Source organism: Alosa alosa, chromosome 11 (genome assembly GCF_017589495.1).
Source record: "Alosa alosa isolate M-15738 ecotype Scorff River chromosome 11, AALO_Geno_1.1, whole genome shotgun sequence".
Taxonomy (NCBI): domain Eukaryota; kingdom Metazoa; phylum Chordata; class Actinopteri; order Clupeiformes; family Clupeidae; genus Alosa; species Alosa alosa.
The window spans coordinates 30,391,920-30,407,255 of NC_063199.1; the positions used below are offsets into that span (position 1 = coordinate 30,391,920).

Here is a 15,336-nt window from a genome sequence, read left to right on the forward strand (position 1 = left end):
TGCCCTTTCTTGTAGAGTGCATCAGTGTTGGCTGACCAGTCCAGTTTATTGTCCAGGTGGAGACCCAGATACTTGTAGGTGCTTACCATCTCCACATTGACCCCATCAATGGGGACTGGTAGCAGAGTGGGCTTAGACCTGCGGAAATCCACCACCATCTCCTTGGTCTTTGAAGTGTTGAGTTGAAGATGATTGAGTTTGCACCATTGCACAAAGTCCTCCACCAGGCTCCTGTACTCCTCCTCCTGCCCGTTCCTGATACACCCCACAATTGCAGTATCGTCAGAAAACTTCTGCATGTGGCATGACTCGGTGTTGTAGCAGAAGTCAGATGTGTACAGGGTGAACAGGACTGGAGAGAGCACAGTTCCCTGTGGCGCTCCGGTGCTGCTGATCACAGTGTTAGAGAGACAGGTTACCAGGTGAGCGTCCACACTGGTCTGAGCATACCTAAGACCAGTCTCTCCATTGTTTTCATCACAAGTGATGTAAGAGCGACAGGTCTGTAGTCATTAAGCTCACTATGGTGTGGCTTCTTAGGGACAGGGGTGAGACATGATGTCTTCCACAGTGTTGGAACTTGTCCAAGGCGTAGGCTCAAATTGAAGACATGAAAGTTTCTGTGAGCACATGAAATTAAACTTTAGATTTTTTTTTGCACACGTCCTTAGGGGCTCCGTATATAAACACAAGCCCAAAGACAAACAAAGTAGGCTATTCTTTGTTCTCTTACTGAGGAAAAGTAAGAGTGAATACAGGATTTTTGATTCTAATGAGTTCACTATGTAAGAGCCTACTATGTCCCGACTTTCATGCTAATGAAGCAACTTTAAAGGAACACACCGACTTTTTGGGACTTTAGCTCATTCACCGTGTTTCCCAGAGTTCGATAAGTTGAACGTGCGATATGTATGTGGTATGGAATATGTATGTGATATGTATGCAATATGTATGTGGTGTGGAAGTGGGTTAGCCTATTCCCCGTCTCCTAGAGTTAGATAAGTGAGCAAAAGCATTTTTGCCTCCTTACATGCATTGTCATATAGCTTAGTGAATGGAACCTCTCGTTGCATTGTTAGTGAGTGTCAGCAAAGTGAGCCAATAAAAAAATCCCTAATTACTTGTGGCCTGGTATTCACAACGAGTAGGCTACAACTGGCAATGCAGATTAAGAAGGCGAGGGGATTTAGGCAGTTAAATTGACTTGAGACTACAGTATATTGGGGCGAAGCACTGCTACTTGGGTGCAGAGATATCACGCAACACATAGCCTACCTTGTCTCACTCGCCACAGCACAGACAATCTCTAGGCTACTCTTTAAAAAACAGCCCCTACAAGATGCTTGGCGATTCTGACCTTTTGATGATCGAAACTATCTCAGCAACAGAGACATGAAACATGCCCCAACTGGTCCCTAACAAGTCAAGAACTAGAACCTCAAGAACCTTTACTGTCCACTAGATGGCAGCATGATCATGACAGCTCTTGGAGCCATGTTGCTTCACATGGTCACACCAGACAGGTCCACAGAGGTACATGGAATGCAATAACAAAATTGTAAGCTTGATTCCGAATGTTAGCTCTATTCCACAGGGAACTGAAAACTGTTCTACAGTTGGTGAAGGTGAAGAACCTTAAGTTTACTTTTCACCCTTTCGGACTGTTTGGGTCAAACTGACCCGGGACAGTATTTTGCTGTTCAAAATCAATTGAAGAATAAAAATGTGTAAGTTATTCAATATATATTGAGTTCTGGGGGTAAGCAACACATGCAGTCTGTAAAAAATGTGTAGGGTGTAAATATTGTCACACATTTTTCATACTGTAGGTACATGCTTTAGTTTGAGATGTCATTACATTTTCTTGTGAATTTTATGTTAGATCTCAAAGAGAACAGGGCACTTTTCCAGTGTTTCTGTCTGTGATTGATTAACCTTGCACCATTGCATCATGGCAAGAATCCAAGCTTTTTGTAGTTACATTGAATTTAGTCAGCACCCTGACAGATCTTATCCAATACACCTACCTGCAGTACAATTTAACACCCAGGGTGAAGGAGTTTGAACATGTTCTTCAACTTCTGTGCCATTTGTGTGGAATTGATTGTTTCTGACAAATCTCTATCTGTGTATTCTTAATCTTAATCTGATGCAAGTCTGTATAGACCCTTTCAACAATAAAAACAAAAACAATGCTTGAACGTTCTATTTGGTTCCCAATCTACTTCCTCTGCATTAAGATAACATATGGAATGTTAAAAAGGAAGTCTTGTGGGGCCAACTATGATGCTGATAATGGAACTCTCTTGAAAGGGTCTATAGATGAAACAAATCAGAGTTACCTAAATTTGTGAGATGTGATAAACCTACAAGCAGTCCTGAACCCATAACCTTTGTTGTGGTTTTCAGACACAAATAATCACTGCTTTGCATGCACATACCAAACGCGATTGCTATCCGCCCCACTGCTCCAACTCCAGAAGTTCCACTAGAGACATCCATTGTCGTTGTTTCCAGATAGTCTACAAGGACAAAACAGACATCTTTTCCTAAGAAGGAAGCACATTTCTGTAGAAGGGTTAGGTTTGTTTGTTGACTCCTCTTATCTTTTGTATCATAGATTCGTCCTGCTACAGGCTGCCTAATGTCTGAGGTGTCCCAGTCAATAAGTAACTTGTCAACATACTTTAACAACACAAAAAAGGTCAGTGTGATAAATGGTTTGCACAGAGTATTGTCCCAGCTTTCTGTTGTATTGTATCATCTCCAACAGAGTTCGGAATGATACAATCTTTCTATACTTTTATCCATACATTTTGCTGCGTAACTACAGTATGGTCCACTCATGAGGTGCAGTGAGACATGCTTCTTCACCTTTGCACAGGAGTTCCTCAGCAACCCAGAGGGAATATGAGCATTGTCAACTCTGTGATGAGTTTGCCTAACGCTCATATTCCCTCTGGGTTGCTGAGGGACTCCTTAAGGGACTCCTTAAGCCTTTCTGATACATTTGAATAGGCTCATGGAACATATTCAACATCACCAGCAGACAGAGCATGTGACCTTTAGTGGCAACTTCCTAGTAAATAGGTTGTTTGGATTTAAGCACAAGATAATATCTGATGCCTACACACAGCCAAATGAGAACTATCTTGAGCATACTCTATCACTAGCTATGGTGCAGTTATTAGAGTGATAAATGTTTATATATAAGAGTGATAAATGTTTTTTTTTCTGAAACATAAATTAAAAAGAACAATTGGTGGTAAATCACCATATGCAATATAGAATGCGCATTTACCATCAGAATACTTCTCGAGAATGAAAAAATGTTGTGTTGTTGTCTTTTTGCCAGCATGAGGTTATTAGTCATTCGACACCCCAGGCAGCTGTCTTGAGGTTAACATGCAAATTTGTGTCCACAGTGCACAACCATAGGGTTAGAAGTGTGTCTGTCAGTATGTCTGTAATCGTATCAGAAACTCCACCCCCCTCTGGCGTGCACCGGTGTGTGTAAAAGAGAGGAGCCTCAACACCGCACCGTGACATTTAGACTACGTCTGCTCTACCTGAACATACTTGCCTTTTATGTTAAGCCATCAGTTTAAGCAAGACATATGCCTGGTGGGCAAAGAAGAGAGAAAGGGAAGAGGGACAGGTAGAAGGAAAGGCAGAGAGAAGAATAGAATGAAAATTAAAGAAAATTAAAGGTTTCTGCTCAGAAAATACAAAAAACAACAACAACAACAACAAAAAAACAGCGGAACGGTAACTCAATCTGTCTGACAATGGACCTGCAGTCCTCTCTCCTGGAGCAGAACCTCTCGTGTCCGGTATGCCGGGACATCTTCCAGGACCCTGTGTTTCTGCTGTGCTCGCACAGCTTTTGCCGCCTCTGCCTGCAGCTCTCCTGGAAAGAGAAGGACACCCAGGAGTGCCCTGTCTGTAGGGGGAGCATCTCCATGAAGCAGCTGCCCTCTAATCTGGTGCTGAAGACACTCTGCGAGGACTACCTGCAGGAGCGGAGCCAGCAGCTGACCGCGGCGGACGCCGAGGTGCTGTGCCGCCTCCACGGCGAGAGACTGAAACTCTTCTGTCTGGAGGACAAGGAGCTGGTGTGCTTGGTGTGCCGGGACTCAAAGAAACACACAGACCACAAGTTCTGCCCAATAGATGAAGCAGCACAGGATCTCAAGGTAGAGGCTGCTGATATTGATCTCTGTTGTGGGTTTTTCATTGGATCACCTGGTACAGTTGAATGTATTGTATGCAATTGGGGTGAAGAGTGAACTTCAGAACAAATCCACAGTGCAGGCTATATTTGGTATATTTGGCATTGGCTTTGGCTTTGATTTTACATGTCTCAACTTGATTCAGTTGATATTGAATGGGATAAAACCCCCAAAAAACTCCTTAGCATACATGCATGCAGGTGATTGAAACATGGCTATATGCACTATGTTCCCACTCCAGACTTTTCCTTGACTTTCCCTGACTGCCTCAGTTTCATGATGTTTCATTGTAGGAAGAACTCAAGACACGGATGACGCCACTGAGAGAAAATCTTACCACTTATGAAGGAATTCAGCAAAAGTTGAATCAAAGAATCAAACACTTGAAGGTGGGTATAAGTAACTTACGGGTGATTCCGTACATTTGATTCAGGACATGTGATTTCTACCTACAACAGTGCATCCTGGGAGGGAATTTACATGGGACGGTCTTTGTTTTCAGTGCCAGGCCAGACATACAGAGCTGCAGATTAAAGGACAATTCCAGGTGCTCTACCAGTTCCTCCATGACGAGGAGATGGCCCGGATCACAGCGCTTCGGGAGGAAGAGGAGGAGAAAAGTTATATGATGATGAAGAACATACAGGAGCTATCATATCTCTCTGAAACCATTCATGCCATGGAGATGGAGATGAAGTTGCCCGATGTTCCATTTCTGCAGGTATAAAGAGGTTTATTTTGTCCCTAAATGATTACATTGTATAGAAATATGACTAAACTGACATGTAAGAATCATGAGCTATCATGAGTATGGTCAGAAAAGAAAATACACTCTCTTCTCTCTTTTCAGAACTACAGTTCCATCATGCAAAGGTAAATCATTTCTCACTCTTTAACCCAAAAAGGTTTGTATGCTGTGTAAAATGTAAATGAAAACAGAATGCTATGATTTGTCAATCATGCTAACCCAATATTTGGAATAGTTCAAGGATAACATATCAATTGCTGAAACAGACAAATTAAATGTTTTTTTTTTATTGTTGTTGTTGAAAGTATATGTTCATTTCGAATTTGATGCCAGCAACACTATACTAACACAACTACTTTTTCTAAAAAACAAATGGGACAGGGGCATGTGTGCCACTGTGTTGCTTTACCTCTTAATTTAACAACATTCTGTACATGTTTGGAAACTAAGGAGACCAGTTGCTAGGGTTTTGATGATGAAATGTTGTCCTATCCTTGGCATACCATCATGCTGGTTTTTGAACTGTGCACAACAAGTTGGATAGTCCCTCTCCTCTTTAGCCTGGAGGATGCAATCCATAATTTCCAAAAAATAATCTTAAATGAGATAAGACATAGGTAAGACATAAGACATAAGAAATAGGTCTGGTTTTTCACATTGAGGAGTATTATTCTTATATTGTTGCATTATTTACCCACACAGGTTTTTACAGAGTGATGAATACCTCCACATCTTTACTTCTGAGAGATTCTACCTCTCTGGGAGGCTCTTTTTTACCCAATCATGGTGCCAGTACCCTAATTAGTTGAGAAATTACAGAGAAATTCTCAGCTTTTGCAGCCTTTAGTTGCACTGTCCCAACTGTTTTGAGACGTGTTTGCATCAAATTCAAAATGAGCTCATATTTTCCATGAAGTAGTCAAATTTGTCACTTTAAACATTTGATTTGTTGTCTAAGTCCTTTTTGTAGCTTAATATGGGTGTACGGAATTTGCAGATTAGCACATTCTGTTTTCATTTGCATTTTACAAAGCGTCCCAACTTTATAGGAAATTGGGTTACTCATTTCATTCTATTCAGTTTTTTGTTTGTGTGATTTGTAGTGACAGCCTTGAGCAGAACCGACTCCTAACTGTCATTGCAGAGCCCAGAGCACACTTCAGGATCCTGGAGAAGTTTCAGCGAAGCTGATTAATGTGGCAAGTCATCTGAGCAACCTGAATTTCAGCGTCTGGGAGAAGATGCAAGGGATCATCGAGTATGGTAAGTTTTAGCATTTGACTTTTTTTCACGGTCACTAATCAAGTTTTTGACAGATTTATGATCACTGAAACGTCTTGGAAAAAAAAGAGTACTAAACTGAGCACAAAAATTGCCATTGTAAGGAACATGCATTGTGCAGAGTATATGGGTTGCGCCCATGAAAATGAAAATCTTCTCTGCCAATGCCAAACACCTTATTCTGCCATTGACTTTTGGTGTTTGGTAGATTGGATGATTGAAGTTTGAAGAAACAAGACATATTGGCAATTTAACACACGTTTCACAAACAGGAGCCTTAGCATGTGGAAGAACCATACACAGCCACAACAACCTGGCACCTCCTCCTCATGCAGGTCACCAGCCTGGTCACACACTGCTGTGGGATGGCATCCCATCCCATGAGTCCAGAATCTGGACTCATCACTGAACATAACGTTCCTCCACATGTTCAGGTTCCAATGCAAGTGTTGCCGACACTAGCGCAACGGTGAAGGGCAGTCAGGCTCCAGGCAGTCCTATGAAACCGGTGCAGTCTGTTCCAGATTGTCTGGGCAGAGAGCCGGTTGACCATATCGCCATGCAAACCTTGACTGCAAATCTGCACGTGCACATGCCCGCAACACACAGATATAACTTCACATTCACGGAAATAACACACATGTTTGTAGCCCCATTAGTGATGAACTTTAACTTTAATATGCATAAAGACTGAACCAAGAACATGGATATATCAATGCACAACTCCAAAAAATTAATGCAATATGAAATATGAAAATGAAAAAAATAATAGCCTAGAATATATCAGAGCAGCCGATACACAAACGTGTCTTAATTAATCCAAGAGTGAAAGATCAAGAATCACCGCACACTGATCACTGTTAACTTAATAAATATGATTCTTGATCTTTCACTGTTGGATTATACTTACCTGCCTCACCTGCACCTGTTCAACTGAAGGTTTGTGCACAGGGACACCTATGGACTGTGTCTTAATTAATGTCATGCAGTTAACAAGGTGCGAAGGAGCTTGCTCTTACCCTGTCTATCACGTCATCAGCATCCAAGTTCATTGGACCTCTTTCTCTGTCGCCATCAGCATAAAGGCCTCCAAATTATCCTGTGACAATCGTGTCCGATTCTTGATGAATTTAAGAGTGGAAAAACTCCGTTCGCATGCCACTTGAGTGCATGACGGTGTTAGTAGGAATTTATATGCTAACCATATATTGTATAAGTATATATACTCTTTTGATCCCATGAGGGAAATTTGGTCTCTGCATTTATCTCAATCCGTGAATTAGTGAAACACACTCAGCACACAGTGAGGTGAAGCACACACTAATCCCGGCACAGTGAGCTGCCTGCAACAACAGCGGTGCTCGGGGAGCAGTGAGGGGTTAGGTGCCTTGCTTAAGGGCACTTCAGTTGTGCCTACTGGTTGGGGTTTGAACCGGCAACCCTCCGGTTACAAGTCCGAAGCGCTAACCAGCAGGCCACGGCTGCCCCAGCAAGTTGTAGGCACAGGTAAAGAGGTTTAACTGCTGGAGAAGGAAATAGCAACAGATTGCACAATTCTTGCAGGTAGCACATTTCTTGCTCACCAGGTTAATTTCTGGATCTTCCTCTATCTCCGCGGCATCATCAAAGTCCGACGCTCTGACTGTGTACTCATTTAGACACATTCTAATCAGGCATCTGATTGGCAGCACCTGGGGGACCAGAAGCTCAAAACAAGTGCCAATAACAACAGCAAAATAACCAGAGATTTGATTTGCATGAAAGATTTGCCAAATTTTTCATGGGCGCAACCCACATACTCAGCGCTGCTGCTCATCCCACAAATGCATGTTCCTTACAAAAAGGGCATTATTTGAAAGGGAACCAAACAGGCTTTCCAACGGTATAAGATTTATTGCCAAAAAGCATTGTAACCACAGAGAAATAATCTACCAAACACAAATTTCCTTACTTTTTGTGCTAGTTGTCACATTACAGACACATACTGATGATCATTGTCTTTGTCCAGCACCTGTGACACTGGACCCAAACACAGCACACCCGTGCCTTTCGCTGTCCGATGACTTGACCAGTCTACAACTCTGCACTGAGATCCGGCAGCTTCCTGACAATCCTGAGAGGTTTGACGGCTACACCAGCGTCCTGGCCTCCGAGGGCTTCACCTCTGGGACGCACAGCTGGGAGGTAGAGGTTGGAGACTGCCCAACCTGGGCTCTGGGGGTAGTCTCGGAGTCCGAGTGCAAAAACAGGGAACAGCTTTCGAAGTTTGGTCTTTGGTATATCGGTTGTGCTAACGGTAAGTACGGCAAAGGTTACTCCACGGAACTCCTCACTCCCCTCACGGTTAATCAGGAACCTCAGAGGATCAGAGTACAGCTAGAATGGGACAGAGGAAGGGTGAGCTTCTCTGACGCGGATACTGGTGGACTCCTCCACTCATTCACTCACACTTTCACAGAGACGGTGTACCCATACTTTTGCAATGTGAGTTCTGTTCAGCCACTGAGGATCTTAACCCTGAAGCCTTCTGTGAATCTGTAACAAGAACTCATCTCTCTATTTCACACTTCACAGGGTGCAGTTTTCACCTGCACAAGGCATCATAGTTCTTTCTGTCAGTGAGGGACAATGTGATTTATTTGTAGTTTCACTGAAAATATTGCTGATTTGACCTTGATGCTGATTTGAGTGTTTAGAAAGCAAAGTTCACATTTTGTTTTGACTTGTTTTGTTTTGCCGAAAGGTTGTTGTACAACAAACAAATGACATCCTTCCATTCGGTGCTCCTGGAGCATGTTGTTTACAACTCAGTCTGATAAACTGTTTATTTCCCATTCACAAAGCCAGCACTGTGAGTGAACACTGGATCTTTTTGAGCACAAACACTGAAAGTACGGACTCAGAGGACTGTGAGGAGCTATCCACAGAATTTGACAGAAAAGTGCAAGGAATTAGAATGACTAACTCTCCCCTTAAATGGGACACTGTGGTTGGAAACAGACGTGACACTTCCAGATAAACAAAAAAAAATGTATTCCTATCTTCAAATTCTTCTTCTATGCCAATTACTGTGAACTGAGGTTGTCACACTTGTTGTGCTGCATAGCCTCAGCTAAGTCATTAAGAGGAGAGTTTGCATGAATTCAGGAAGCTGAGCCTATTCCTCTTCTAAAGAAACGGAACTTATAAGAGGTAAAACAGTGGGCACTGTAAATAAATTATTGTGCTATGCAAACTACTGTGACTAAATACTGTGACTCAACTGGATAAAGCAGTGGTAAACTTTTACAAACTTTTGTTTATGTCAACATATGTTTATTTAAGTAGTAGCTATGTTGGGTTACAATACCATAAATAAACAATAATAAACACAAAAACACAATGAACTGCTTTGGCAGGTCATGGAAGGGCTTTAGTATTTTGATGTAGCCTATGTTAGGGTAGGCCTACATTATTGGTGGGCATGTCTGGTATTCTTTGGCTGTTTAGCTGGACATAATTGGGTTTGACTTTGGAATACTTTTCCCTATTTTTGACTTACTCTCTGTCTTTCAAGGTTCTCATGTGCTTTATTTGCTTAGGTCTCTTCTGCCACCTAGTGGTTGAAGAGAAACCATACAGGTGCATCTCAAAAATGTCATTTATTCCACGTTTTTTATTTCAAAAGGTCTAAATTCTAAATTCATTGCACATATGGTGAAATATTTCAAGCCTTCTTTTTGTTTTGTTTTTTGTCTTGATTATTCTAATCCTGATGATTACTGTTTACAGCTCATGGAAATGAAAAATCCAGAATCTCAGAATATAACAATAGAGAATTTATGGTACAGATATTTCAACCTGAGATGAGCTCTAATCAGCTTTTTAAATCAAAACACCAGCAATGGTTCCTGAGCCTTTAATCTCTTAGTCTATGCAGGACAGTGGACTTTTCCATTTTTTGAGATGCACCTGTATACCATACATTGTGTACAACTGTGAGGCCTCAGGGTCAACTGTGCCTATAGACCCTTCAGTGTGCTTACTGTGGCTTAACTAAAAACATTGAGATACAGAAATGGCTAAAAGACGTATTTGACACTAGGGGCCATGTACAGTACATATGCTGTATCAGAACTTGTTGAGAAGACCCACTGGTCTGATCTGAGTGGTGTTACTGAACATTTAGCAAAATATGCTACTGTTCAAAAGTTTGGAGTCACTTAGAAATGTCCTTGTTTTCAACATTAATGTTGTAAATGACTGTTGAAAACTGCTGCTGAGTGGAATGGAATAAGTGACCCCAAACTTTTGAACAGTATGTCATACCCAAACAGTGTCATGTGTCAAGGCAGTACATTTACTGTATATTACTCCCTTCTGGCCATGGTTACTTCCCTACAGAATTAACCTGGTCATGCTTGATATGTATGTTACACTACATGTCTTACGACATGCCATCAGAACACCTATCAAAACTAGATGTACCGCATAGCGGCACAAAATATGACTGCCGCTCAGTCCTGTACATCCATTCCGCGAAAATAAATCATATTAATGAATTAGTCTCCATCTTCTACTCCATCCCCCACTCTTGAAACTTTTGTGTATGCTTGTTTGGAATGTGTGTGTGCGGGCCGCACACAAAGTCGCCTACTGGCGCTGCAAAGGTGAATAGATTTGTAGCACTTGCCAAATAAATTGTAGCATTGTTATAAAACCTTTAAAATCTCTAAACAATCACAAGTAGGGCAGTTCATCACAGTCCATCAATTGCAACTGGACTGATGAAAGTACACCTGTAGGCTACATTGTATTTGGGAAAAGCAGAAGGTAGCAGCATAATGTATTTATTTATTATTAAACAAAACAATCCCTGTCAGTTCCATGCAGTTTTCAACAGCTATCAAGAAGAGAGGTCATGTCATGGATTTTTGTGAATGTTTCTTCTTCTACATAATATTATGCATAGGTTTAGTCATCTAGTTCATATGATATTCAGCTTTATTGTCAATGCACAAATTAAATACCAGTAGTCTAAAACAAAATGTAGTTTTACCCAGTGGTGCAAATAACTGACATGTCCAAAAGGGCCTTCATGAAATGCGTTGCTAGACTGTTCATACACATTTTAACGGGCCAAGTTGAAGAGCTACCGTCCGTTATTGTTCGTGCAAATAATAGGCTGATTCATGTTCCCTTGCATTTTGCAACTATGAGGTCCATGGTTAGTCTGGCTTTCGCCAGACCAATCTCAATCTTTTAAGAAATCGAAAAAGAAATAGCCTGCAAAAAGAAATAGCCTGCAGATCAGGCTGAGTTCACCCAGCCTATAGTCCATGGTAGGCACCCGATAGAAATATTGTTTAATTTTGCGATTGAGATATCCACGCACTGGCGCCCCCCTGCGACGTGTTCGCCCCCCGGTTTCAGAGCTATTCTAAATGCAAAAATGCATAGAGGAGTTATGACAAAACCGTGACTGTTAACAAACTATATAAGGTAGGCCCTATGCTAGGCCTATTACACAACATAAATGGTCACTAGGCTATGCTGGCGACCCAAATAAAATCTCAGTCTCACGGTAGCCAAAGGCAAACTGTATCGGACCGGTGTAACGTTGGTACTAAATCATCCATCGCAAAGAATGATTTTTGTAGCACGTGCAACAAATATGTGCAGGTACAGCCCTGCCCTGGATACATCTCTCAACGTGCGCTCTAAAACATTTGGTTTAAATGGAGATTGTAGATCATCACGGGTGCGTTAATAAATCTACATTGCAGCGAGTTGACACAAATGATTCACTTTGACGAATGTAGTTTCAGTCCTAGTTACTTTACTTTGGGCCATGCTCTTCCTTACTCGAATCACCTTTGAAAATAGAGGATTGAAGTAGCCTATATGGGTGTTTGGGAATGAACGTTGACTCAGATGATTTTTGAGACTTTGAGCAGAAATGTCCCAGCCCGGTGTTTAGGATGCATCATAGACAGTTTATCTTTCAGGTAGCCTTATTTCCCATTAAAAAAGCATCACGTAGCGAACGTGTGGCTAACCCACTTAGCTCCTGTTAGTAGCCTAGGTTATGGTCATAAGCAGACCTCTCAAGTCTCACGCATTGAGCGTGAGACACACGCATTTCAATGACTTAACACGCTCACACGCCACACATGGCATTTCTCACTCCGAGAAATTATTAACTTGCCCGCACAGAAATGTCTAAGGGCTATATTTTACAAACGTGTCACACAACGTTGCTGTCTGAGCTCATTCAGCTCAGAGAGCTGCTGTTCAGTTACTAACCTATCGGCCAGTCAGAAAATAGGATTTCTCAACCAATCAGGAAATTGTTTTGTTTTGATGTGGGTCCGCAACGTGGACTGCTGGTCCGCGGAGTCGTGGAGTGAAATTAGGCCCGGTGCTTCGTTTGATAATTTGCTGCGCAGTTGATCAAGATACCGCGAACCGACAAAAAAAGAAAACAAACGTTTTTGCTATCGATGTCATTAAACATGGAGCCATACAATAAAGTGGTGGTAGCCTATGAGTGTTCATTCAATGCAGGCGTCTGCGCGAGAGAAACTGAAACTAATCGATAACGTTGGTATCAAAGCTCCACTTCAACCTGTTGAATGCTATTTAATTGTTTAACGACACTTAAAACACGTTTTTTTCTCCATTTCCTACCAATGTATGATGCTTGCATGAGGGAAACATCCCAAAACAATAGCACCCATATAATTGTTGCTGTTTTGATAAGTATTTCTTTTCTTATGCAAGCATCATGCAACCATGCAAAAGCAATGAAACTAATTATATCTTACATTAGTAAAGCAGTCCTCTGATGTGCATGTCATAAAACATTTAAGTGAAAGTGCATGTATAACAATATAGGCATAATAATGATTGTGATAATGATAATGACAATTTGATTTGGAGGGAGTGGGGTAGATTAGTAGCCTAGAAATCTAGACGCACCCTAGCGGCGGCAAATTAATTTGCTCAGCCTGTACGTCTAGTATCGAACCATAGGGATTTCTATTGGCTTAGCACCGTGGATGTTCTCCAATCACAGCGCTCTATTTTGTTAGAGAGTCTTAAGGCGGACTTAACAGGATAACGACAGTCCTGCGACTGTGAACAACAAGGAAGGTGGCTATGGCGAACGAAGAGCGGTTGTTTGAATCGGCGTTGGCGTCAACTTTGGAGGAGTTGGACTTGTGCTTTTCTTTGAAAGTTGAGCAACACAATGCACTTAAGTCATTACTTTCGAAGAAGGATGTATTTGCCGCTTTGCCGAACCGGATACGGATATGGTCGTAGCGCTGGCCTATTGCATGCCTAGGCAGTTTGAAAGACAATTCTCTGCCCGCCCCTTGGATTAAGCGAGGTGAATGGTTCGATGCCAGACTATACATCTCAATGATATAGGATGGCCCCGCCAGGCTAGTAGATTAGCCCTATGACCCCAAAGTCTGCCATGACTGGGCCTCAGGTCAAAGAAGTTTGAGAAAGGCTGGTCTACATAACCTGCATCAGATTGAGGTTTGCAGTGATGCGCCTGAAGGCACGGGTTGAGGACCCAGTCAGTTACGTCACAATATGCACATTTGTTTAAATTCATACCTACGTAATCACCATGACCAAAATTGTACTTTTTTTTACTTTGAATCTTGAAAAAAATATATTGACCTACCTACCGACCCATTTTTTTTTTTTAATTTGGCTGTTACTGCAAACAAGAATATTTTTAAGGATGGCCTCATGACTGTGAAAATGGCTGATATTGAACCACAGTTCTTTAAATGGGAGCCCCCAGTATCAGTCATCAAGGCATCAAAATCTGCCACAAACACTTACAACACACACACACACACACACACACACACACACACACACACACACACACACACAGACAGAACCACCACTGTTCAAGAGACAATTTTGGGGCTAGATATGCTTTTTCTCATTTGGTTGTTTTCTGTTTGTTTAGAGCAGAATGAGCCACTGCTGTTCAAAGGGCCCATTTGGGTGAAATTATTATTATAATTTATGTTATTATTATTTACTATAGGGTTCTAGAATAAATAAAACAGTGTGTTTGAAATAATGGAATTTGTGCTCTCTCATGGGTCTGTTGATCGGGGGGAGGGGGCGTTCAAGCAGACGTAGGACTTTCATGTACTTCGATCAGGGGGGAGGGGGCGTGGCACCGTGCCAATGCCACGCCCCCTCCCCCCTGAGAAACAAAGTCTCACTCCTTGCAAACTTCAAAACTTGAGAGCCCTGGTCATAAGCAAATGAGATGACAGTCGAAAGATACAATTAGTGCTGCTATCAATTTGCTTGGTATAACCGCATAGTTTTCTACAAATGCAATCAAATTGGCCTCCATCACTTAACCAATGCTAACGGTAACATTATTGTACCTAGGTCCTATAGCTATTGATATTATAAGATTAACGTACCTGCAGTAAAAGCATGTCCTATAAAACATTCTCAGATTTATTTCGGCTTCAAGAAGAAATGGGAATTACATTTCATGTGAAAATCGTCCTATCCTTATTAGACGTTCTCTGCGGTAAACTACAGTCCTTATAATAATAATAATAATAATAATAATAATAATAAGCTTTATTTGTCTAGCACCTTTCATACACAGAATGCAGCTCAGTGCTTTACATTTGAAGCATGTAACACAATAATAGTCAGTCATTATCAATCACTTTTCTTCATTGCTGGGGCCGTTTATGATCCACTCAGCAACATATCAAAAATATAAAAAATAACATGTCATAAGACTGGCACTTCCACCTCGTAGGAAGCGTCCATTGTTTTTCCAACCCACTTTAGATTAACTTCCAACAAAATTATGTCTCACTGCAATGATGCGCCATCTGGTGGACAAACGACTACGTATCGCCAATACTGGAAATGCAGCCATGATGATAATGATGATGAATATTTGGTTTTCCTTTAATCCTACTGAATTTGTAATTATGTATCGGCCGTTCTAATATTGCTGATTTGACCTTGCAAAGTTCACATTTTGTTTTGACTTGTTTTGTTTTGCCGAAAGGTTGTTGCTCAACA

General features: G+C 41.5%; 1 protein-coding gene across 1 annotated transcript; it reads left to right on the plus strand.

The window, feature by feature from the left end:
* Positions 1-3,779: 3,779 nt before the first annotated feature.
* On the plus strand, positions 3,780-9,533 carry LOC125303819 (E3 ubiquitin-protein ligase TRIM35-like). The gene is made up of 6 exons (XM_048257749.1): positions 3,780-4,196; positions 4,526-4,621; positions 4,735-4,953; positions 5,083-5,105; positions 6,125-6,243; positions 8,270-9,533. Exons 1-6 carry the CDS (start codon positions 3,789-3,791, stop codon positions 8,800-8,802), a joined length of 1,398 nt encoding a protein of 465 aa, XP_048113706.1. The 5' UTR covers positions 3,780-3,788; the 3' UTR covers positions 8,803-9,533.
* The last annotated feature ends 5,803 nt before the right edge of the window (positions 9,534-15,336 follow it).